Source organism: Lycium barbarum, chromosome 4 (genome assembly GCF_019175385.1).
Source record: "Lycium barbarum isolate Lr01 chromosome 4, ASM1917538v2, whole genome shotgun sequence".
Classification (NCBI taxonomy): domain Eukaryota; kingdom Viridiplantae; phylum Streptophyta; class Magnoliopsida; order Solanales; family Solanaceae; genus Lycium; species Lycium barbarum.
Window position 1 is genome coordinate 140215710 of NC_083340.1, and position 25675 is coordinate 140241384.

At 34.9% G+C, this 25675-nt stretch overlaps 1 protein-coding gene and 1 pseudogene across 1 annotated transcript; one reads left to right on the plus strand and one right to left on the minus strand.

Annotated features, from left to right (window-relative positions):
* Nucleotides 1-6652: 6652 nt before the first annotated feature.
* Nucleotides 6653-10358, plus strand: LOC132636673 (protein NRT1/ PTR FAMILY 6.4-like). The gene is made up of 5 exons (XM_060353641.1): nt 6653-6810; nt 6912-7032; nt 7137-7354; nt 7962-8503; nt 9168-10358. The coding sequence occupies exons 1-5, from the start codon at nt 6808-6810 to the stop codon at nt 10057-10059; spliced, it is 1776 nt and encodes a 591-aa protein (XP_060209624.1). The 5' UTR covers nt 6653-6807; the 3' UTR covers nt 10060-10358.
* Nucleotides 10359-13736: 3378 nt separating this feature from the next.
* Nucleotides 13737-14617, minus strand: LOC132637915 (protein disulfide isomerase-like 2-3; annotated as a pseudogene).
* Between the last annotated feature and the right edge of the window lie 11058 nt (nt 14618-25675).

The following is a 25675-nucleotide window of genomic DNA, read 5'->3' on the forward strand; positions in this document are numbered from 1 at the left end:
GTATAGTGACATAGATGAACATTGTGAATAATTCTGTGTACGCCATTGACTGTACTAATTGTATGCATGTGTTATTCTTGGATTGGTTGGCTGGATATGAATCACTTGTAGGGACGTGTTTTGAGTGGTCCAAATCAAAATTGGATTTGCACTATTGACTTAGAATCTTGAGTTGGACGGCCAAAAAGCTAAAAGAGAAGGCAATGATAAAAAAGTTATAATCCACTTCCTTTTTTATTTTAAATTCAGTTACAAGATAGGCACTGATATTTCCAAAAATTTAGGTAAGTATAATACATTTTCAGAGCAACTTATGAATCTTTAAAGAATCCTTTTGAGCAGTGATACCCACAACTGATTTAAAATCGTAAATCCGTCTCCCTTCCGGATAATGACCGAAAAATAGGAAACTAACTTGATAGTGGAGGTAATATTGGAGATAACCATTCCATATAAAATATTTGTCATAAACAAGAAGTAGCAAAAGACAGAGTCTACTCCTAAAAGTAGCAAAGAAACACGCACTAGTGCAAGATATAGCCAGTTTTTGCTTTAGATTGAGATCATCCAACTTATGAAGCAGCTGCCAACTATGCACTACTTATAATAAACACAATTTTTATATGACGCAACTGCCAACTACTATATATGCACTACTTCCTTATACTTGACTGTTTCAATTTATTTGTCTTATCTCTTCTTTATTTTATTTCAAAAAGAATGTCCCTTTTTTTATTTAGTGATAACTCTTTAATTTCAATATTTCGCATAGTACGTTTGAGATCCACAAGATTTAAATAGTATTTTGGTATACTATATACATTTTTAATTTAAGACTATAAGATTTAAAATTTTCTTAAATTATGTGTCGATAACTAAGACATACAAACTTTGTAGCTAAATAGCAAAATTCGTCGCTATTCTTATTAGCGATGGATTAGCGACAAATTATATATTTTTTTTAAAAAAGTTGTTACTTACGAGCTATTTCACGACCGATTAGGGACAAAATTTTTAGTGAATTCCAATTTTTTTGGTTGTCTTCTGCAAAAAAAAAAAAAAAAAAAAAAAGAGAGACACACAACAAGAGTAGGATAAATATTTTTGGTGATCTGCCATAAAGTGGCAACTTAAGGGATTACTAAAGAGAGCAGTATACATGTGTCATGTGTGCTATTATTAGAAGAAGGGACCCAGATACAGTGCTTGGGTGTCTTGGAGAGTTGGAGTGGTATAGCGAATATCCACTTTTGGCCAAGAAAAAGTAAAAAGATTATCAATTGATGACCATGCATACAGTAGACCAATCAATACAAATGGTGGTGGACCAAATATACGCAACATAATCAGTTTTCTTTTAGAGACTAGATGACGGAGAATAAAAACTGATTACATTTTTAGTAAATTTTTATTATAGAAATCTAATTATAATTTAATTAATTCAAATATCTGTATATTATTTTACTTTGTTTATCTCTTCTTCATATTGAAAATTTGTTCTTAGATGGAAAGATTTGAAATATCTTCTCCTATCAAGTTTCACATTATCACCTCTTTATGCATAGTGATGTTAAAGAGTAACTTTGTCTTCTAAATATTATTCTTCACTATTTACTTAAGGGGTCTGCGTCTAAAATTAATGCATTTTCATTCATTGCCAAATGTATATGTTTTATTTTTGACTTTTATAACTTTATTACTTTTTCCGTTCACTTTAAATCCTTATTTTTCTCCTAATTTTTATGTAAGCATAGCTTTACCATTTTATCAATTTATTATCATGATTTAAATGTCTTTAAAAAATTCTTGTAATTGTTTCTTCTGTTTTATATTATTAAGGAATTTATCTATTACTAATTAAAAAAGTTATCCTAATAGAATTGATGTATCTTATTGTTGTAGAAAAATCCATGCCAATAACAATTACGTCAATTTGGGCAAGAAATCACATTGTATTATTTGATCCCAACAAGCGCTTGATTTAAGGTCTTGGCACGACGTGAATCAATTTTTTCCACCACCTCCAATTTATGAATTTTACCCCTAATTTTGCATCAAATTTTCTATCACGCTTCTGGGGTGGTGGTGTGAAAATAAAGGAACCAAGCAATAGGTGTCGCATCTTGTACTTCTTGGCTCTTAAGTGAGGATTGTCATTTTGTCTTTTTGGTGTGGCAAATTTTAGGATATAAGGGTCTTGTTCCTCATTGCTCGATTTCCATGTCGCCAACCAAACATAATGTAGAAAAATGTTTAGAATGAGGACCAACACGCCCCAACTCCAAAACTGCATTATTTTTTACATCCTCACTAATGTAGAATCCCTCAACCTCGGCATCATCAACAATATTCTGGTCGAATGGTTGGAGTTCCTTTTTCTGCTCCACAAGTTGGCCAGTATCCACAACAATTGGTGGTTAGGCATCAGACACCTCAACCTTTTTATTCATTAGAGGCTGCAGGTCATGGATGTCTGAACCAAATTGGTCTATCTCTTGTCTAAGCTCTGTTCTGCCTTCTATCAATTGTATCACCATGTTTGTAAGACCATCACGAAGAAACCCATGAAATTTCAGTTGTTGAGTTTGTTCCGGTAGCCACGATTGGCTCACTATCTCTGTTGCTTCAAAACTATCTCCTTGCAATAACTCGCTCTCTTCTTCCGTTTGAGGTTCGCTTTGGGTATTGGCTAAGCCTGTAACTTACAGATCATTACAAGTTTCAGCTTCAGCCTGTATCCCTGTGAGTTTTACACGAATCCTCTCTATGGCATTCCCTAATTCTGCGTTTTGCTCTCTTATTAATGTGTCCTGCTCCACTATTTGTTTCATCATATCTCTAACCCGAGCAAGACTTTCCACATCCTCCACTCCATTAATCCTGTTAACATCACAAACAATAGGAGAATCATAATAGGGGCTCGGGGATGGGGAATAAGAGTTAGGGCAACCATTCCAATGGCCATCTTGACCACCACATATACTACAAACATTCCACTAAAAGAATTGGGCAGGTGCGCACAACCCATTCCTGGAAATATTATGACAACGTTTCCATAGGTGGGGTCCTCCACAAATCAGACAAGAATCACCAAAATAGGAACAACCAATATTCGACCAATTTTTATTCCAAGATGTCATGTCAAGAAAGATAACTAAAATATTAAATTAAAAATAAAAATAAAATAAAAAACTTGAATAGACAAAAGAAAAGTTTAATCTAGATAAACAGTTAACTTATAAGTCCTCGGCAACGACGCCAAAATTTTTTTGCTCCAAAACACACACGCAAGTATACGCGATAGTACAAGTAATATAGAAATAAAGTCCAGATGTCGTACCCACAGGGACTTATGATTAACTATTTACTAAATTAAACTAATGCTAATTAGCTAAACAAGAAATAAAATCCAAATTTATATTTATGAACTAAATAAAAATAAAAGAAAACAAATAATGAGCTTCAACCAAGAAAGAGCGGATTTTTATCGGAGAAGAGATAGATCTAGGGCTATGACCACTAACAATCTAGTTGAGTCTTCAAATCGCTCTACCTAGGTTACTAGTTGACGGATTAATTATAAGTTTATGATATTCTCTCGAACTACTCACAGGTCTGTAGATGCTACTATAACATCTATATCTCTATGGTTGTCAAAGGTAATAAGAACACATTTATTTCTCTGTAATCAACTAAGTAGGACTAAAGGGTATATCTCTATCCTCAATAGCGAAACGATTAAATCAAACAAACTCTATTTATTCTTATTACGTACGTGAATTCCCTCTTTCAAGTCCAATTCATGCACCATAGATAGTGTTCAATTAGTGATCAAGTAATTAAAAAATTAAACAACCCAAAAATGTGGGAGTTTAATAGATAGAAACGATAATCAAACGTCAACTTTCATGTTTGAACCAAAGTCCTAGAACTAAAGAGTTTAGCTCCACATAGACATGGAAGAAAAACAACAAATCATCTGAATAAAAACGTTAAAATAAGTATTACAGATAAAAAAAGAAAAAATTATGTAACTATGGTCTCCACAGCGACTCTAAGCTATCTCTAGGTCTAAAGAACTAAAAAATTCAACCTATCCAAAGTTATGTAAAACCTTGTCTTATAGACTATTTATAGGTGTAGAAATAAAAATTCAAACAAAATAACCCAGTCCATATCGGATCGGGATAAATAATTTCGCCAAAAGTTAGGTTGAGCGTCGCGTAACACACACTTTTCCAGCAGCCCAATTCTCTCTGCCGCCTAGCTGGTATGTTTTTCCATTTCTTTCCTTTCAATTATTAATGTTTTTCTCTTTTCTTAATTGCCAATGATTAAGCCATTATGATGTCTGCCACTTATCTCATCCTCTTTTTCTCTTTCCTTTTCTTTTGCGTTTTATTCAATTTTGCTTCAAATCTTTTCATTTTCATACCACTTTGTTCCTACATAATAAAAATATAATATTAAGCACAATTCATTATAATTAATACTGAAAAGATAATTAAAAGTACTAAAATTTGAGACAACAATGGCTAAATATATACATTTTTGACCGAACATCAATGCTATTCTCTCCATCCAATTTATATAAATGTGTTTGACTTGACACGAAGTTTAATAAAGAAACTAAGATTTTTTAAACTTGTGATCTAAAATGAGCGCTACATATTTGTATGACTGTAAATCATTTCATTAAGTATTTTTAAAGTTAAACTATTACTAGATATAGAAAGTTATCATTCTTTTTAGGACTGAAAAAAAATAAAAAAGTGTCATATGAATTGGAACGGAGGGGGCCTAATTCATTATTTTTTTCACAAATTGTCGAATAAAAAAATGTCTAGCTTTCAGATCAGATATATACGTTGTATAGTTTATAAGGCTTTAGACTTGCAAGCTATTTTATCGGGCCATTTCAAAGTGAATCGATTTCTTATTCGCTCTAGAAATTAATCATATTGAGTCACAAAATTCATATTGACTTTAAATAAAATTTGATAAACAATAATTTGAAATTGAAAAATTAATAAAGTGATCCTTTTCAGCTTTTTCTTAGACCTCATTTGTTTGCACTTAATGAAAGTCTGAATCTGAATAGTTCACACCTTAGGCCATTAGTGCATTTATTTACATTAAGACTTAGGGGTCGGAATAGGTCTTAATTATTAAAGTTTTGAACAAAGTCTTAATATTATTAAGTCTTATATTACATGATTAAGATTGGATAGTGTGTAAGACAATTTTCTTGAGTATTTTTTAGTTTAGTAGTTAATTATAGTTTAAAGTATTTTAAGTTCATAAAATTTAATACTACCAAAACGGAAAAGGCATCTGGCCGTTTATGGTACTTCAAACAAATGAAAAAGTTTCATCACCAATAGAAGAGATAAATTAATTAATTTACACAGTTTTAATACATAGTTCATTGATAATGGTAGAGAGAATTGCATGTTAAGTACGGTTTCAACAGTTTATAAAAAATAAAAAAATTGCTCGTTAAATAAGATCTAGTTGAAATATGCAGAGGTGAGAAATGGTTTGATTAGGGCAGGGACATGGGGCCCAGTGAAAAAATACAAACTTGAGTAGGGAAAGTTGTTGCGTGGGAAAGAGTGTGTAGAAATAATAGATTAGCGCCCACAATTTTGAGATTAATATCAAAGAAGCAGCCATATCGATCCCATCGTCGACTGTCTCTTCTATAATAGTGATTCAGTGTCTATTATTAAGTTAAATTTTCAAGATTAGTCGGGATAACGCTCTAAGCTCAACCGCGGACAGCTAGAGGCATTCCATTCGTAGCCACAATTTACAACCATTGACACGGTTTGAGCGTTCCACGCATAGCCTTAGTTTAAGTGGCAAAGGTTCAGGGACTTATGACTTAGGTCACTCGTCCGAGTCTTATGCCATACAAAATAAGTTTGATATTTAAGTGGAGAAAGATAAAGTATTGTTGGTCGGCCCCAAGCCAATTTTTCGGTCATAAAAAAAAAAAAAGGAGATTAGTTGACATAACGCCCCCAGCTCAACTGCGGACGCGCTTGTATAGCTGCTTGCTTTCCATTCCTAGCCATCATTTACAACCACGAACACGATTTCATCATAGACAGATTCAAAATTTGAAGTTTATAGGCTACTATATCGACCCATACTATAATAATAACTAAATTTACAATAAAATATTTTTAGATATTTAGTAATTTCTTATTGGGATCCCATAATTTCCCACGTTAACATTACACCGAGTACCTATGTGGTGCAGACTCTCCAAAAGTGCTCCAGCAACCGTGTCAGATTCTTCAAAAATACACACATAAATTGTCATTTTTAAAGAGTCTGATCAACATAAAATAAAGTTAGTTTCCTAATTACTTTCCACATGTTATTACCAATTCGAGATAACATCAAAGCCTCAAATTAAACCATGTGTGTTTTGTAAAACGAATAAGTAGGGATAACCAAGAGACTGGTCCCATTGTGCTGTTCTGTGGAGATAAGAAGCACTTTCGGATCAAAGAAATGACATTTTTCAATCTGATTCCTCAGTGGGGTTTGTTAAATTTTTGACCACATAATGATCCTTCCGCATAAAAACTATCCTTCAATGATTCAATCAGTAGAAGATATTTAACATGAAAATTCTGTTGTAGTTAATGCCTATTTTTTCCAACTTTTTGTCTAATCATTCATTTTCTCTCTTTTTTTTGCTTTATAAATATATCTTCCCTCCCTCCTAATTCCTCAAACTAACCATCCTCTTCTATCTCCTTTCTCTCTTGTGAAGACAAATATTTCACTACAATGGTACTATGCTAAACTCAACTGTCCTCTCTTCATTTCAAGAATTGAAATGATTTCATGCTTAGGTATCTTATGTGTTCTTTCTTTCAATCATTCGTTTACAGGGTTTTGTTCATAACCATGCTGAAAAAGATGGTTCAGCTGATGGAGCTCTAGTCGATTATCGTGGAAATCCAGTCGATAAATCGCGTACTGGAGGATGGCTTGGTGCAGGGCTCATCCTAGGTATGCTCTCCAGCACCATGAAACTAACTTTGTTATTCTTGGACACAACAAAAATGTTTTTCATAGTCTAAAAATGTTAATATTTTTTGGTTCCTCTGTTTCAGGAACAGAGTTATCGGAAAGACTATGTGTCATGGGAATATCTATGAATTTGGTGACTTACTTGGTTGGAGATTTACATCTTCCATCCTCTGATTCTGCCAACATTGTCACCAATTTCATGGGCACGCTCAATCTTCTTGCCCTCCTTGGTGGCTTCTTGGCGGACGCCAAACTCGGTCGTTATGCAACTATTGCAATCTTTGGTTGCATCTCTGCTGTGGTAGTAAGCTTAAACTATTAGAGGGAGCATACTTTTAGCTTGTTTAACGATGTTTTCAATGCACCTCCTCATTTGTGGTTCTGATTCTATTACATTGAAACAAACACGTGGAAGTTCTTTTTAGTAATGAGCGGCAGTAATACTAGAACACAGGACTTCTGCCTGCTTTAATATCATGTTAAATTGTGTGACCATCTCATCTAGATGCTTAAGCCGAGAACACATTTCTAATTTATGTTATTATATCTTCAAAACTTCTGAAAGTGTGAAGCTTCCCTTATGAAGTAATTAGAGGTTTTAGCTGTCAGAGAGAGCACACTTCCTATTTATTTGATTATGTGTTCAATCAGAAAGAGCGAAGTTTCCTATGAAGTAACTAAATGCTTTAGTTGTTAAAGAGAGCGTACTTCAGGTTTATTTGGTTATGCCTTCAACACTTTTAAAATCGCGAAGCTACCTTATGCAGTAACTAGATGCTATAGCTATTAGAGAGGGCAAACTTCTGATTTCTTTGATTATGTCTTCTAACACTTCTGAAAGTGTGAAGTAAGTAACAAAACAAGAAATTGTCAAACATACAACTAGCATAATATGTGTCTATAACCAGGGAGTAACACTGTTGACACTTGCAACATCCATCCCAAGTATGAAGCCTCCTGTGTGCGACTCAAGGTCGAAAGGTCACTGCATTGAAGCCAGCGGGCAGCAGCTCGCTCTCCTCTTCGCAGCATTATACACCATATCTGTCGGTTGTGGCGGGATAAAGTCAAGCGTGTCCGGTTTCGGATCGGACCAATTTGATTCGTCGAATCCTAAAGAGAACAAGGCCATGACATACTTCTTCAACAGGTTCTACTTTTGCATAAGCCTTGGATCTTTGTTTGCTGTGACTGTGTTAGTGTACATACAAGACAATGTTGGAAGGGGGTGGGGTTATGGAATATCAGCTGGCACAATGGTACTAGCAGTGGCTGTATTGCTTGGTGGAACAAAATTTTACAGATTCAAGAAGGCAGAGGGAAGTCCTTTGACTATAATATGGAGAGTTTTGTTCTTGGCTTGGAGAAAGAGAAAGCTTTCTCACCCTTCAGATCCTGGATTCTTGAATGAATATCACAATGCAAAAGTACCACATACAGAAATTTTGAGGTGAGATTTATATTTAACTCTAGTTCTCTCACCTACTTTTAAACATTTTGAGAAGGATGGGCTAGTGAATATGGAAAGGGAAAGACACAAAATGGGTAATAGGCATATTCCGCTGGGCTAAACTGGCTCAGAGATACTTTTAATATGGCGTGATATTGTCCACTTTGGATCAAGCACACACGGTTTTTTCCAAAAGGCCTCACATCATTAAGACTATCCGATACATTATAAATAGCTTCTTTTTCTTTTCTACTTTCCATGTGGACTATGTTGGGCCAGTGAATAGGGAAAGGGAAAGACACAAAATGGGTAATAGGCATATTCTATTGGGTTAAACTGGCCTAAAGATACTCTTAACATGATGTGATATTGTCCACTTTGTGACAAGCAGACATGGATTTCCCAAAAGGCATCATACGAGTATATAAGAAGGTGCTTCTTCTGTTCCACTTTCCACGTGGGACTTCGTTTACAAACTAAATTATTTTGACAGGCACTTGAATCAAAATTTGTTCTGCAAAATTTGACACTTTTAACTAGATTTATTAACTGAATGAACTTTTTAGGATGAAAGCAAGAACTAAATGAAACACAACAGCAAATTAGAAGCATGTATTCTTGATTTTCATATAGAAGCTAATTAGTATGTTCTTGTTATCAACAGGTGCTTTGACAAGGCAGCGATTCTTGATGATTACGCAGTTGCAAATGAAAATAGGAACAATCCATGGATAGTTTCGACAGTTACTCAAGTCGAAGAAGTGAAAATGGTACTTAAATTGATTCCGATATGGTCCACGGGCATACTATTTTGGACAGTTTATTCTCAGATGAATACCTTCAGCATCGAGCAAGCTACCTTCATGAACCGAAACGTTGGCAAATTTGGCATCCCAGCAGGGTCCTTTTCCTTCTTTCTCTTTATTTCGATACTCTTGTTTACTTCCATAAACGAAAGGGTCACCGTACCAATCGCTAGAAAAATCACGGGCAATAGACAAGGACTCACAAGCCTTCAAAGGGTTGGAATAGGACTAACCCTATCTGTTGTTGGTATGGCAGCTGCAGCTCTTGTAGAAAAGCAACGAAGGGAAAATGCCGTAAAACACAATTATAGCATAAGTGCTTTTTGGTTAGTCCCTCAGTTCTTCATTGTGGGTGCTGGTGAAGCTTTTGCCTACGTTGGACAACTCGAGTTTTTCATCAGGGAAGCACCAGAAGGGATGAAATCTATGAGCACGGGCTTATTTCTTACCACACTGTCGATGGGATTTTTTATGAGTAGTTTGCTAGTGTCACTTGCACATAAGGTAACAAACGGAAGCTGGCTTAAAAGCAATTTAAACAACGGTAGGCTGGACTATTTCTACTGGGTGCTAGCAGTGCTCGGAGTACTCAATTACTTGGTTTTTCTAGTTTTTTCAATGAAACACCAATACAAGGTGCAAAACCTTAGTGGTACTCTTGAAGACTCGGAAGAAGAGCTCAAAAATTGGAACCATACGAGCATTGACAACACAAAAAAGAATCCTGGTTCTGCAGAGGAGGAAGTCTAAATGCTCTGCCATGATCTTTTTTTCCTAGATGCTTAAACAGCTGCATATCGCTATGCCAAAATTCTCTCATGTCCCAGCATTAGATAGGATTTCGATGCCTCAATCTTTTTCCAGAGTTTGTATCATAATCTTGTATTCATTTCACAATGGAATGTGTAGTATTTCTCTTTAGATATAAGGTTTGCATTTGAGGTAAAGAATGGGAGCTGTAAGGACATAGTAGAGCAAATATGTGGTCATTTGCGTAAGCACAAATGTAATCTTGACACAACACAAGAAAACAATTGTGGTTTGAAGAACATGTGAACTTGATTACCTTTCCTTTCTTTGATTATAAGCATAAACTATGCATAACCAGAAGCTCAGCTAGGGGCCCTACTGAATTCTAAAAGACCCCCTTAAAGTGACTAAGAAAATGAAAAGGGGTATCTTTCAACTCACTTAGTAGACTTATCTAGGAATATAACCATCAGAGGCGGATGCAACGTTACAACACCTAGTTCATCTGAACTTGAATCCACATGTTAAAATACACAATAGGTTCAATGCTAAGAACCTTAAATATTGAACTGAAAGTCCGCCTCTGATAACAGCCCATGACCTTTTCTGATAACTATAATCAAGGAAAACTAAGGTAACATACTAAAATCTTGTAATATGGAGTGAGAAACAAGAATTCCTGTCTTTGGACTTCACAAGCAGATATGAATCACAGGAGAGCATAAAAAAATATTTTAGACATTCTGAACAGAAATTTGAGGTGGAAGAAGGAAAACAGAATACTACTCCCTCCATCTCATTTTAACTTCCGCTTTAGCTCTTTTCACGCTCATTAATAAACAAAAATTACAAGTAGATTGATTGTTTCCACTTAAATATTGTGCATACCCTTTAATATTAGGGTTATAGTTGCAAACAACTGTAATTATTAGTGCTGAATTCCTAAAGTGACAATTATTTCGGGACAACATTTTGAGCTAAAATGACTATTAATTTGGGATGGAGAGTACAATTATCAATGACAATTAGACATTAATCCATAAAATTGTTATAATAACAACCTGAGACTTGTTTAATTAAGCATAACAAAGCTTCAACCTTATAACGAATCCACAAGAAGCTTAGTGCAACTTGAATGCAAGAACTAGAGTGCTAGAATTTTTGGGCAATTAATTTGACGTGTTCTTTTATTAACCCAATCCATTTTGTTCCATTTAAATTACTTAATCCTTCATTTAAATTACTTAATCCGTTCATTTGATACCCCTTACGTCAAACTCGCACTTTCATGAATCACACTATACTGTGGCATTTGTTTTCTTCCGAGTTCTTTTTTCTAGTACAAACACCATTACTGTGACTGAGGTTTACTATTCCAAACTTCAAAACAATTTATTTATGTCTTCTTCAAGTAATGTGCAGGACTTGCACAAAAAACTATTGATATTCTTATTAAAACTGCTTTTAGATGGTTACTAAATTTGTCTGGATGTTACATAAAATTTTACATTATTCAAGCATTAACCTAAATAATTTATTAAACTGGGAAACCTTACGGTCAATATAATGACATTAATAAATAGTGCATGGTAAAAATGAGTGCTAAGTTATATTTTCAGCTTCTTTTTCCTTAATGCATTTCTAAAATTTTCTCGAAAAAACATGGTTTTCTTGAATTATATTCACACTTCAACTAGCCGATTAAAATATATTTCTATTAAAGTAAATTTCTCATTTGTTTAATGTCAATCCACACAGTAAGGTGGGTTTTTATTATTGCATTTCACTAAAATATTTACTTTTTCAAGTTAATAATTCAGATCCTATCAAATTAATGTTTATCTGATGGTGATAAATGTAAAGGATTTGGTTTTGTTGCAAATTCTAAAAAAATTGGCATGCTATTTGTATCACTTCTAATGGGAAATTTGCACGATTGTCCACGGACTGGTCTTTAATTTTTGTCCCTAAATTCGCTGGTCTTTAATTTTTGCCCTTCGCTTATAAAGGTGACCGAAAATACTCCGAAGTTCTGGGTTAGAAACCTAACAAAGTCAAAAATAATAATAATTTCGCAAGGCATAGGTTTCTATAAATCTATGCCTATTTGGGCGAAGTTATATAGAACCTATATCAGAGACGACGAAAATTTTCCTTATAAGGCAGGTTTTTAGTTATGCCTTAAGGCAAAGTCTGCTATATAAGGCAGACTTTTGGCAAAAGTCTTGCTTTGCGATTTTTATTTTTTTTAACTGAGCGGGGGTTCGAACCCAGAACCTCGGGGTATTTTCGGCCACCTCTTGAAGCGAAGGATAAAAATTAAAAACCAACAATTTGAGGGGCAAAATTAAAGACCACCCCAAAAAAAAAGGGCAATCCACACAAAAAAAAAATGACTTCTAATCATCCTAGGCAGTTATGGCTCATGCCAGCACGAGCCCAACATTATTGAAGTATGAAATTTTTGTTTTCAATCTACCTTCTTTTAATATGAAATTGCAGATGCTAAAAATTGGTGCATTTAAGTTATTATCAAATAAGCTAAAGATAACATAGCATGCTAATTGCTGGATGCTTTTTTAATACAACACAATTGCAAACATCAACACATCTGTAGAAATATCCAAATTGTCTTTTATTTAACTTATAATGTATGATTATTTCTAGGACATCTTGATTTTACAAGCCTTCTAAGACTTAGACATCGGCAATTCTACCAATATGTTTCTTCGTTTATGTCATGTTGTATCTCACTTGGTTTAATCCCTTCATGCAAATTATTTATCCCCGGAAAGCAAACATGATTTAAAATTGTCACATCATCTGTCTGTCATCCATGTATATATGTATATGGGGGTGTAAATATGCAATATTTAACAAATAGCTAAATCTGAAACAATATTCATTAATGAACATTTCAATTATGACCAGATTATAACCAATTGACTAATTAAAAGCTAATTTTGTAAAAAATGACCTTGATTGTTAAACATGAATCAGTTATTTCAATTATGGCCACATTTATCCCAATTAACCAATTAAAAGCTAATTTTGCAATAATAACCTCAATTGACCACGGAGTTTGGCTATTTCAATTAAGTTAAACCACAGAATTTGGTTTAAGGTCAGATTTGCATAATGACCTCAATTGATTTAAACCAACGAATTTGGCTATTTCAATTAAGGTCAGAATTAACTAACAATTGATTATTTTAATTGTAGCCACTATTAGCCATGTAGCAAACAATTTATAGAATTTAACCGCAATTAAACACTTGATTAATTATGATTAATTCTAATAAACTGCACAAATGCACATTGAATATGCCAAATTAAGAATTGAGGGGTCAAATGATTAATTTATTAAGTAATCAGATTCCTTGAATTAGACCGGGTGAAATGCTTGCTAATTGATTTTTCTGGTAATTTTAACAATTAAATGAATAATTGTTTTCAAATGATCTTCTTGATTGACTTTAGCAAATGTCTCATAATTATTGCAAATTATGTTAGTTAACTTCCAAATGATTTATAGTATTATAGAAATTATTTTGCCAAATGAAATGGCAAAATATTATCTAAATAATTTTATAAAATCATTTTGATTTGTAGAAAATACATATTTCACTCTGTTTAATATCCAAGGACTTTGGGTAATTAAAATAAATTATGAGAGGTCAAAACTTAGGTGTCAACACAGACAACATCTCTATGAATATTTTTCTTACTTCTGCCTTGGAATCTAACATATCCAGTAGGAAGGAAACAAAACAAATAGTAGCAGAATTACACTTCCCTTCTATGACAACTGGGTTAGTCGACTCAATGAGCTTAGGAGGTATAACATTTGTTTCCAGCTTCTCTAATGCAAAGGATTCAATGGGTGAAGCTGTACTTGCACCTTCGTGTGGGACAGGGCTAAATACCAACATCGTGGAGAAACGTTGAACATTGTACCTGCTCATCAAAGACTTTTCTGCATCCCAATCTACATGGCCTTGGTTCACCTTACCCCGAAGGTCTTTAGTAGTTTTCCTCCACTCAGGAGCAAGCTCCACTATCCACATATTTTTGCTCTTAAGCACCTTCCCAACAAAATTTCGTAAGTTCAACTTTATTAATACATTAGGCTCAGGACTCTCAAAAGATCCGTCTGCTACTTTTCCATGTACTCGCTCCTTCAACAGCGCCATGGTCAGTTGCTAGATGAATTCGATAATTGGTTTTGCATCACGTTCCCTTTGATAAGCAACGGGAGGTTTTCCAGGTGTGATCTTCTTCTCAACTATGTGATAAGTCAAGTTCATCATCTTAACACCAAAGAGACTATCCATTTGGTCCATGAAATCAATAGCTAATATCTTATGGTGATCCCCACTACTCAACATGTCAAAAAATGTATACCAATATGATTGTTCATTATCCCATAGTAACTAATCTATCTTTTGCACCCTTGCAAACCAGTTAGGATCTGATCTGTAATTCCAAGATGTATCAAATCCAAAGCATTAAGGGTTAAAATGCGTAATTTTTTTACAATGGACATGAACTCCTTTCTTCTTCATTGCTCGAGTGATATCATTATCAGTAGTCTTTTCATAATTCTTACTGAAGATAACAATTCTCCTTCAAAACCAACCCTCATCATCTACCCCAACAACCAAGTTTCTTTGAATATAGATCATTATTTGCTTATCAACTTCAATAGTGACAGTACATTGATATTTTGAAGGAGAATCAGAGAATTCTCCATTCACAGAGGTATCTTCATCCTCATCCCTTTTTAGAGCCTGTTTGGATGGGCTTAAAAAAAAACATCTCATAAGCTGGAAACGGCTTATAAGCCCAAAAAAAAAAAAAAAATGGGGTAGGCCAATTAATTTCTTTTGGCTTATAAGCTGTTTTTAGCTTATAAGCCGCTTTAGATAAGCTAAGCCAAACGGGCCCAATTATTTTTTTGGGCTTATTTTAAGCACAAAATGACTTTAAGCGGGTCAGCCAAACACTCAAAAAAGCTGAAAACAACTTATAAGCAACTTATAAGCCAATCCAAACGGGCTCTTAGCTAGCTTTTCACCCTTGTCGTTGCATCCCACCTAGCAAACAATCTCACAAATGAAACATCTTCATCAAGCTTCCACTTGTATATCCCAGGTAGGTGTCAATGTGATTACAATGGAAGTAAGAATGGATAAGAATTCGAATGTTGTCTATGAAACGAGCACAAAAAATTTCATCAATCAGAAATGGTTCAATGACAACATAAATGTCGTGTAGATATAGGAGAAAGGACATTCTCTCCTGTGTCTCCTTCTTCTTGATCTTGACCCTAGCTACAACTTCTTTTAGACTCAACACACTATCGTTGAAGCTCTTGTCGGCAATTACCAAAAGTTGTTCAGTTTCGTTCAATCCCTCTCGCAAGGCTTGCTCAATCGCACTATGGAATTTACCTTGTTGCTCAGATAACTTTGGTTCATCTAACACAAAATTCTCACAATTGAGTTCACTTTGAGGTTCCGTAAAAACACCATCAATCACTGTCATTATAGTAGCAGCAAATCCAATTTTATCTCGATAACATTTATAAACCACCTGGTTATTATTGCAATTAGAAAATACAAGGGATGTATTTTGTAAATTCGGAATTTCATCATCCATTATTGGCATGGAAACTGGCAAATCTGTTTCAACCTTATGAGGACATTTATCGAACATATGGCCTATAGTGTTTTCTGAAAGTTCATCATCTTCAAGTTCCAGAGGCTCATCTTCTTCACTATCATCCCATTGCAAATTAGTCACATCGATTCCATACATTAGAAGAGTTTGGTGGAGCATTTCATATTCGTTAGCGGACTTTTCGTTAGTTTCTACACATCGCTTTCTAATGGTGTTCCATCATAAAAAAAAATAGGGCAGATAGGTCCTAGTGAACCTATCAAGAAGGGAACATCAGGTTTGCTAGTGTAATTAACAATGTTAGCAGAAATTACCGTGTTCTCTAATTGTTCACTAAAGTTGAGCAAATTGTTCTTATGGACTAGCTGGACTCCATAGTTTTCGGAAGCTTTAGCATCTTCAACTTCGATTTCAATTGGTACTTCTCTATTGAACAGTGACTGCTTTTCATTTGGCAATTCAGCATTATCCTTCTCATGAATTTTGTCGAACACGTGATCCACAATATGAAGAGCAGCATTTGCACCTTGAATCTCCATTTCTCTTTTGGTCCTCTATTTCTCCGTGTTATACCCCATCTTAGCCGGGTTAAATTAGAGTACAACATATTGGTGATTCTTAAATTAATTAACTAATTCAAGGAGTCGCCACCTAATTAATTTAGAGGTGAATTAGGGCACCTATCAATTACTTAATATTAACTCCGTTTAAAGTCTATTAAACCTAAGATTTTAGATAAGGGTTCAATTAATCTAAAGGGAAGGTGTAAAGTAGCCTTTAAGATCCGTATTAAAACGGTTAACCGACCGGACTTAAGATTAATTAAAAATATGACTAAGAATGAATATTTTGAAAATATTATACTAATGTATATTTATTGAAACCTTACAAAATATGAATGCATGAGTAAAACATTAAAGTGGAAAGTAGGACATCCATTAGTTTAAATTATATAAGCATAAGAATACAAATTGTGCCATCCAAAGAAAATAAAATGTAGCAAATTTATAGAAGGTTCGAACTGTTAAAAATATTTAGCCACGTATGGAAAAAAATATGGTGACTTGACTTAAGAAAATTGAGATAAAGCAATAAAATGATTTCTGGTCAAACTTGTAAAAATGTGGTTTGATTTAAACTTAAATTTTGACTTATGAAATAAGTAATTTTTGGTGGACTAAAGCTTGGTTAAGCATGTTTATAGGATTCCATTACTGATTTAAACTACTCTATTAATTCGACGTGAATCCTAGGCGTTGAGGAGTAAAGAGTGACATAATATTAAAGCATAAAACCCATACTAATTCTTCCCAAGCATCACGAAATAATAGGGGGTGGGGAACTATTTCCACTATTTTTGGCTTTTACATAGCTAAGACAAGAGAAAATAATAGTTCGGGAAGAGTGACTCCGTGTCCATGCTCGGGAAGAGTCCTGCATTAAGACTCCATGTTTGCTCCAAAGTGTTCATGCAAATAAAACAAGACAATAAAGATTAATATGGAGAATTCATATATCCAACTCAATGAAAGCAAAACTAGACTAAATCTCAACAAGGACAACAAGAAAAAAACGAATGGTTGGAAATCAAGACTTCTAGGCTCAGCAAATTACTCTAAAAAAATGAAACTATTCTATATCCGTATCTAAAATCTCAAGTTGATTACTAGTGTATGACATATTTGGATGGCTGTTCATATGTTTACTAATTAATTAATTAAACTACTAAAGCCATATATACTTCCCAACAATGATGCCTTAAGTTAAAAAAAAAATAAAAAAAAAATAACAAACCATGACCTCATTTAGATAAATACATTAAAATAAATTCCTAATACCATGACATCTAAAAGTTGAGAGAAACAACAATTCAGGACATAACTCCCACGTACATATTCAAGCTAACAGTATTTGGAAATTAAACATCCTACTACTACGTATTTGTGGAGATGATGCTAAAAAGGTATCTCCAAACAAAACAGAAAAATAAAAGTAAAGTATGCATCCATATTTCATGTGAAAGGAAATGGAATCGAACATATTATTCTCCACCATATTAAGAACACGATATTATATCCTAAGATTTCGAGGGATGATTTAGTGCGGAAGATGAAAGCAAAACATAAGTAAAACATAGCTTCGTAACGCATGAAAATACCCAAACAAATGTAGCATATGTTGTACTCGGACTGTCAAAAAAATGGACAGATCTATGACATGATTTTTCTAAACAAACACAGCGATTCTAACATTAAAAGTAAAAGAATGGTGTCGCATTTTTACCTTCCATGGGAGCAGTGAATGGGGGTTTGAGATCTTAGATCTATTCGCCTTCGAACGAAATCAAAACGGATAGAGATCGAGAGAGGAAAATACTAAAGTTACTTTGAGAGATAGTAGAAACATATCAACAGCTTGAAATGATTTTTATGGTTCCCAAAAAAAAATTCCTCCCTTCGGCTGGAGCATTAGAGAAGTATTTATAGGCCAACATTAGGGTTTTAGGATTTGAAATTTGAAGACAACAAAGAGGGTCACGGGCTTGATTTTGGGTCTAAAGGATCCGTTTGAAAAGAGGAATTCTGCCACAAACAAAATCAAAATCCAAATTTTTTTTGACTTCTTGTGCTTGACCAAATCGTGTGATAGAGATGAGAGAGGAATTTTTTTAAAGCTTTCACCAAAATGGGGCTACAAACTCTGATTTAGGAGTGAGGAGATTAATTTTGTTCAGAAGGAGAAAGAAGTGGGGCGGGTGATTGGGGTTTTTTTTGGGGTGTCAAAACCCTAGCAAGTCTTTATATGACACTAGGTTATTGAGAAAGGCTTTGGGCTGATGTATTATTAGGCAAAAAATGGGCCTATTGGGTGAAAAAATGAGCTGCTGATGACTTTAATTGGGCCACTTTATTAGGACGAATTTGTTGGGGACTTTCCTCTTCTATTTGATTTCTTTTGGGGCTTCCTTCATATTATATAGCCAAATAAAATAATTATATAAATACTATAAACTATAAAGCAAAATATTATTGAAGTAATAATAATAGTAACGTAAACCACAATTGTAATAATTAGCGTAATTACCATAATAGTAGTAATAATACTGAATTTGAAATGAAATATAATAAGAGTAATAATTAATGAGACTGCGACAATAATACTAACATAATTTTAGTAACAAAAATAATTGTACTGCCAATATAGCAGCAGTACTAATAGTATTGAAAACAATAATTATTATTATAATAATAGCTAAAAAAAATAATAATATATTTTTAATGACTAGCAACCATAAAGAAGATTAATAAGAGGAAAAGTAGGACAAAATTGGGTGTCAACAGCTTGTCCCTCTTTGACCGGAAATGATGAAAGAGTTTTCAGGCAAAGAAGTTGACGTAATAGCCAATTTTGTCTCGACCAACATATACGGCCTTGAAATGATTGGAGTGATGTAAATGTTGCATAGGTTAAGCAATAGAAGGTTCTAGAAGAGTTATGTAGTAAAGAGGAAGTTGGAAAAAGTAATGGTCAAACTTCATTTTCAAGTCGCCTATATTGATTCGGGTCTATAAGGATCAAGTAGATATGGTGTTGTCGATTTCAAAAATTGTCCCAGCGTCGAATTATGGACAGACTGGGTTCGGCGATTAAGAATTCAGAGAAAAGGACATGACCGAAATTGAAAGAATTTGAAATACCTACATATCCACGAATTTGTAGAAATATAGTGAGGGAGTAGATCTTTGACCTCTTGCTGACGAGCTTAACTCAACTTTCAGCAATTTCCCCAGTTCACTGCTTAAGATTATGATCCACGAGTTGATGTGCGATGCCAACTTTAATCTTGTCATTTTCAAAAAGCCACAAGCTAAAACAATTGTTAGTGATAAAGAAATATATGTAAATAAGACAGGGTTGAGGAAGTTTACACCTGTAACCGGTGTTTCGAAAGTTGAATATACATCATACTTCGGAGATGAATTGAATTTATGGCTTCCACTTGAAGAAGAATTAAGTCGACTTCCACATTTACTTTAATGAAAGCTAAATCCACATCCACGTCTGTTTTTAAGGAAAGCTAAAAGCATGATGACGCCCATTTTTAAGGGGAGCTAATTTATGACCATATTCGAGCCCATATGTATAAAATCCACTCTGCGTAAATATTAATCCACGTCGTTATCCATGAAATCAATGCCCACGTCATAAAAATCATGATGTAGAAAAATGAATTCATGTCCACATCCACAAAAATCCACTATGCACAAATATAAACCCACGTCCACGTCCACATTCCACGGTACAAAAATATAAATCCACATCCACTTCCACAAAATTTAAGTGCAAAGAGATAAATCTACTTCCGCGTCCACAAGATCTATAATGTAGAAAATAAATCCATGTCCACGAAATTCACTATGCTGAAATTTAAATCCACGTCTATCCCAAAATCTACAATGCAAAAACATAAATCCACATCCACTTCAACGAACTTTACAGCAACAACAACAACATACCCGGTGAAATCCCACAGTGTGGGATCTGGGGAGGGTAAAATGTACGAACTTTATAATGTAGAAATATAAATCCACATCCACGTCCACAAATATAAAATGTAAATCCACGTCCAGTTTCACAAAATTTATAATGCAAGAAAGATAAATACATGTCCACGTCCACAATGCTCATAATGCAGAAAGATATATTTATGTCCACATCCACATCCGCAATATCCACAACGCAAAAAATAAATCCACGTCCACATAATCCCCGATGCTGAAATATAAATCCACGTCCGCTTTCACCATTTGTAATGTAGAAATGTATATCCATGTTTATGTCCACATCCACAAAACCATTTGTAAAGAGATATAATTCCACATCCTAATCCACGTCCCATTGTGACGGAAGTTAAATCTACAATTGTCTCCACGATTTGACATCTGATGCAAGACTTCGATCCTGTAATCTTATTAAATACCACATTCTAAAAAGAACTTGTTAGCGACTTGAAATAAATAAATACGTTCAAAATGATGAGAAATTTAAGGAATTTAAACTAATAACAGGTGACCACGTTCATATCCACTTTGAAGAAGGTTAAATCCACGATCATGTGCCCTCGATCCATCGAGAAATGCGACGAGCTAAAAACAACTTTAGTGTGGGTTTGAAAGAATTTACGCTCACAGCCCTTGGTTATGAAGATAAATTCATGTCCACTGTTGCGATGAAGAGTGGAACAACGTCCAATGTTTAGTGCAAGTTAAATTCACATCCACATTGAAGAATGTTTGTCTTTTGAAAAAAAAAAAGCTAAATCTTTGATCACGTCCACATTTATTAATTTAAACCTGTCTCATCAAAGAAAAATGGTTAGTTTAAAAGAAAATTAGTTGACTTGTGCTTTTCGGGGAATTTGGTCCTTGAGTCAATTCTTGTCTTGGTCCTGTCCACGCTCTTTGAGGCCCCACCAGATATTTTGCTTTGCCAAGGAGTTTCAGTAATAAGTAATAAAGAATGTCTTTTGAAATTAAGAGTAATGAGATTTGGATGAATTCGAAAGGGAATACTTATTGGCCCTAATAGATAAAATGATTGTGAAGACTCGGATTCAAACTTATCAACATTTCTAGAAAGATATGGATGGACTTTATTTACAATCGTTGAACATTTAAGACAACTTTTGTGCTACTTCTAAAAAAAATTTGCCCCAGTTTCCAGTCCTGGAGGCGCTTGGTTCTAAACAGTTGAAAAGTGAGAAGTTATAATGAAAGTTTTTGGAAGCGATTTGACTGATTGTAAAAATTTATCCCAGTTTCAAGATACTAGGACACATGAATTTAAACAATGGGAAGACCAAAACTTATACAAAATCCTTATGTATCTTATAGGGACTAAAATGGTTGGACAAACCAAAGACATTGAAATTTTTAAATAGAAGGGCCGAACCCGCCTTGGGTTGCCTACGTATCCTAAAGGAATCAGGCCAGACGTAGTTCGTGAATAAAAATAAGAACTTTCGAGGTTTTTTTTAAAAAATAAAATAAAAGGAGGGCCGAACCTGATGTGGGTTGCCTACGTATCCAAAAGGAAATCATGCCACACGTAGTTCAAATCTACAAAACAAAGACACCGAAATATTTTGAAAAGAGTGACCGAACTCGATATGGGGTGCCTACGTATCCAAAAGGAATTCAGGCCAAACGTAGTTCATTACAAAAAATGAAAAATACTAAATTAGAAAGGCCATAACAAAACATAGAGGCGACATGACAAAAACAAAAGATTCTGGCTTATGCCTCCGGCCTATTACAAAAGGAATATAAACTTAAACTACTGAAACTCCCGACGAACCGGGGCTGAGATGCAAATCCAATTCTTCAACTCAGGTCCTGGTTCGGCAGCCTATAAGGTCGGTGTTTCAGCAATATCTTCAATTACCACAACATGATCATCTTCATCTTTTACGAACAAGTTCTTGACCCCTTCCACAATATCATCATAGGCAACTTTAACAGTCAAATCTGAAGTTTTGGAGATGGCAGGTCTTCAGAAAGTTTGATCAATGGTAGGAATGGGTTTTGGAAAGAAAATCTCCTTTCTTTTATTCTTTCGTGCTTCCTTCACTTCTTCTTCAGTTGGTTCATATCCCAAACCAAATGTAAACTGTTGTGCAGGGAGGACTACAGGCTCAACCCGCCCATTTAATGTCTTCCCTAACCCAAATCCAGGTTGGTACCCATTTTTCAGCATTTCCTTTGCAACCATGATTGCGGCGCATGACATTTTTGATTCTTGAGTTTGACTCCCTTCACCCACTCTAGTAACATTCACAACCTCCCAAGCATGGTAAGTTGTTCCATCAAACCATCCTGTTGCCTCAATGAACGGGATAGATTTCTCTCGATAGATGGACACGTCACATTCTCCTTGTATGCATATTTGTTGTTGATTCCACTCAAATTTGACAGTCTGATGCAAAGTACATGGCACAGCTCCAGCCAAATGGATCCACGGTCTTCCTAACAACATGTTGTATGTCGTGGAGATACCAAGTACTTGAAAATCCATAATGAACTCAATAGGTCCAATCAGCACGTTTAACTCTATTTCTCCAATAGGACGCCTTTGAGCCCCATCAAATGCTCGAATATTCATATCACTTGTCTTAAGCTCGCTAATATTATATCCGATCTTCCTCAGACTTGTTAGTGGACAAATGTTAAGTCCAGAGCCTCCATCAATCAACACTTTAGACACAAACATGTTACGACACTTGATAGTTATATGGAGTGCTCTGTTGTGACTACATCCCTCCGGTGGCAGTTCTTCATTATCGAAGCTGATTCGATGACTGTCAAGCACGCGCCCAACCATTCCAGCTAATGTCTCACTAGTTGTTTCGATTGGAACATATGCTTCACTCAAAATCTTCAAGAGTGCATTTCTATGTACATTCGAGCTCAAAAGCAAAGAGAGGATAGGAATCTGGGCATTGGTCTTTTTCAACTGATCCACAATGGAGTATTCACTGGCCTTAATCTTTCCAAAAAATTCTTCTGCCTCGGCTTCTGTCACAACCCTTATGGGAGGCACATTGCTTTCTTTAGTTTGCCTCAATCTAGCTAGCTCTTCTGGAGTATATCACCTTCCGGACCTTGTCGTTCCTAACGTCTTAGTCTTGTCAGTAACCGTTTCCTTTCCTCGACACTCCATCACAGCTTGTTGATAATTCCATGGTACGGCTTTGGTATCGAGCACTGGTAACTGATTTGGTGCTTGAACTACTTCCACAGGTGTTGATGAAGCTCCTAATATCTCGATAGGTACAAAACCCCTTACCACTATAGCCGGGGAAGCAACGGCTACAAGACCATGATCTTTCACGCTATCCACAGGCACTATAAATTTGGTCGGATCGTCATCACTTTCATCTACTCCAATCATATTTATCGAGGCTCCATCATGGGTCGGGAGTGGTTTGCTCTGAACGTTTGGTGCCGGTTGTTTGACCATGATCTGTTTTGCTTCAATAAGATCTTCAACCTTATGTTTCAATGCGTAACAATGATCAGTAAAATGGATTTTTACCCTCGAATGATATGCACACGTTTTAGTGGGATCAAAACTTCTAGGTAGTAGATCTGGAATTCTACCTTCCACAGGATACAATAAGCCTGAAGCTTGCAGTCTTTCAAAAATAACGCTCAATGGCTCTCCTAACGGTGTAAAATTGCGAAAAGATCTATTTGGGCGAGGTGCGGATGCATTGTTTGGATGATGAAATTATGGTGGTGGAGCTTGGTATGTTGGTGGTCGTGGAGCTCGGTATGTTGGTTGTGTGTTGTAGACGGGGTATGAAATTTGTGGTGATTGAGGTTTGATAAGATGACAAAGTTTGGTTGTATAGATGTGACGAATATTGGAAATATTGTGAGTGGAGAGCATTAGACTGGTACCGCGGAGGTTGTTGATGGTGGTATGAGGTGCTTCCTAGAGCCATTACCGCTGCCGCTTTTTTTTTTTTTCTTTCCATTTTCGAGAGCACCAGTTTGTATGGCCTTACTAGTAGATTGCAATGCCACTAGACTTGTTATTCTCCCTGTCTTGATGCCATCTTCGATCATGTCTCCAGCTTTGATCACTTCTGCAAAAAACATTCTGCCCATTGTCACCAAACATTCGTAGTACTCCGGTTCTAGTGCCTGAATGAAGAAAGTAACCATTTCTGTTTCCTCCATGGGCGAGTGTACCCTAGATGCTTCTTCCCTCCACCGTATAGCGTATTCTCAGAATGATTCGGTTGACTTCTTCTTTAATTTTGTAATTGAGATTCTGTCAGGAGCGATCTCAACATGAAACTTGTAATGATCCACAAAAGCATTTGCCAAGTCATCTCAAGTACGCTATTTGGTTGTCTTGCTTAGAGTACCACTCCAAAGCTTTTCCACTCAAACTCTGATTAAATAGTTTGATTCTTATCCGATCATTCTTCCCCACACCAATCAACTTTTCACAATAGACCTTCAAATGGAAGAAAGGGTTTTCCGACCCATCAAACTTTTCAAATTTTGGAATCTTGTAACCTAGTGGCAATTCTACCTCCGGAAATGCACATAATTCTTCATATCTCACGCTTTGGTTACTACCAAGTGTCATACCCCTTTTTAACCCGGAGAGTTAAATTAGAGTTAGACATATTGGAGATTCCTTTTTTTGTTGGTTTGTTAAGGAGTCGCCACCTAATTATTTATGATGAATTAGGACACCTAAAGTTTATTAAAGTTATGTTTAAAGTTAACTCTGTTTAAGGTCTGCGAAACTTAAGATTCTAGGTAAGGGTTCAATTAGTCTAAAGGGAAGGTATTAGGCACCCTTTAAGACTCATTAACAATGGTTAACCGACCGGACTTATAATTAATTAGGCTAAGTGTAAATATGATTTTATAGGAAAAGAAAGTAGCTTTGTAAGTATGACTAAAGTTATAGATAAATATGTTGTTTAAAATAGGATTTGTAGAATAATAATGATTTGTATAAAAGAGTGTTTGTAATGTTATTTTGTAAACACGGCTTATAAATGTCGTCAAGGTTTTAAAACGAAAGTGTAATAGTGTTGTTTAAAATAATACTCGTAGAAAATGTAATAATTTGCGTAAAAGAAGATTCTAAATGTTAAATGAGACTTAAAGATATTGCTAAGGCCTTAAATGAAAATATAATAATGTTATTCAAAAATAAGATTTGTAAGAATAGAATGATTTGCATATGAATAATAGTCTCTTTAAAAAAAACAATATGGCAAATGTAACCTTTAAGTAAGAGATATTATATGAATATGATAGTATGAAAATGCCTGAACTTATATTCTCAAATATGATGAAAAGGCCATGAATTTTCTTTCTATTTTTTTTTATTCTTTATTTAACCA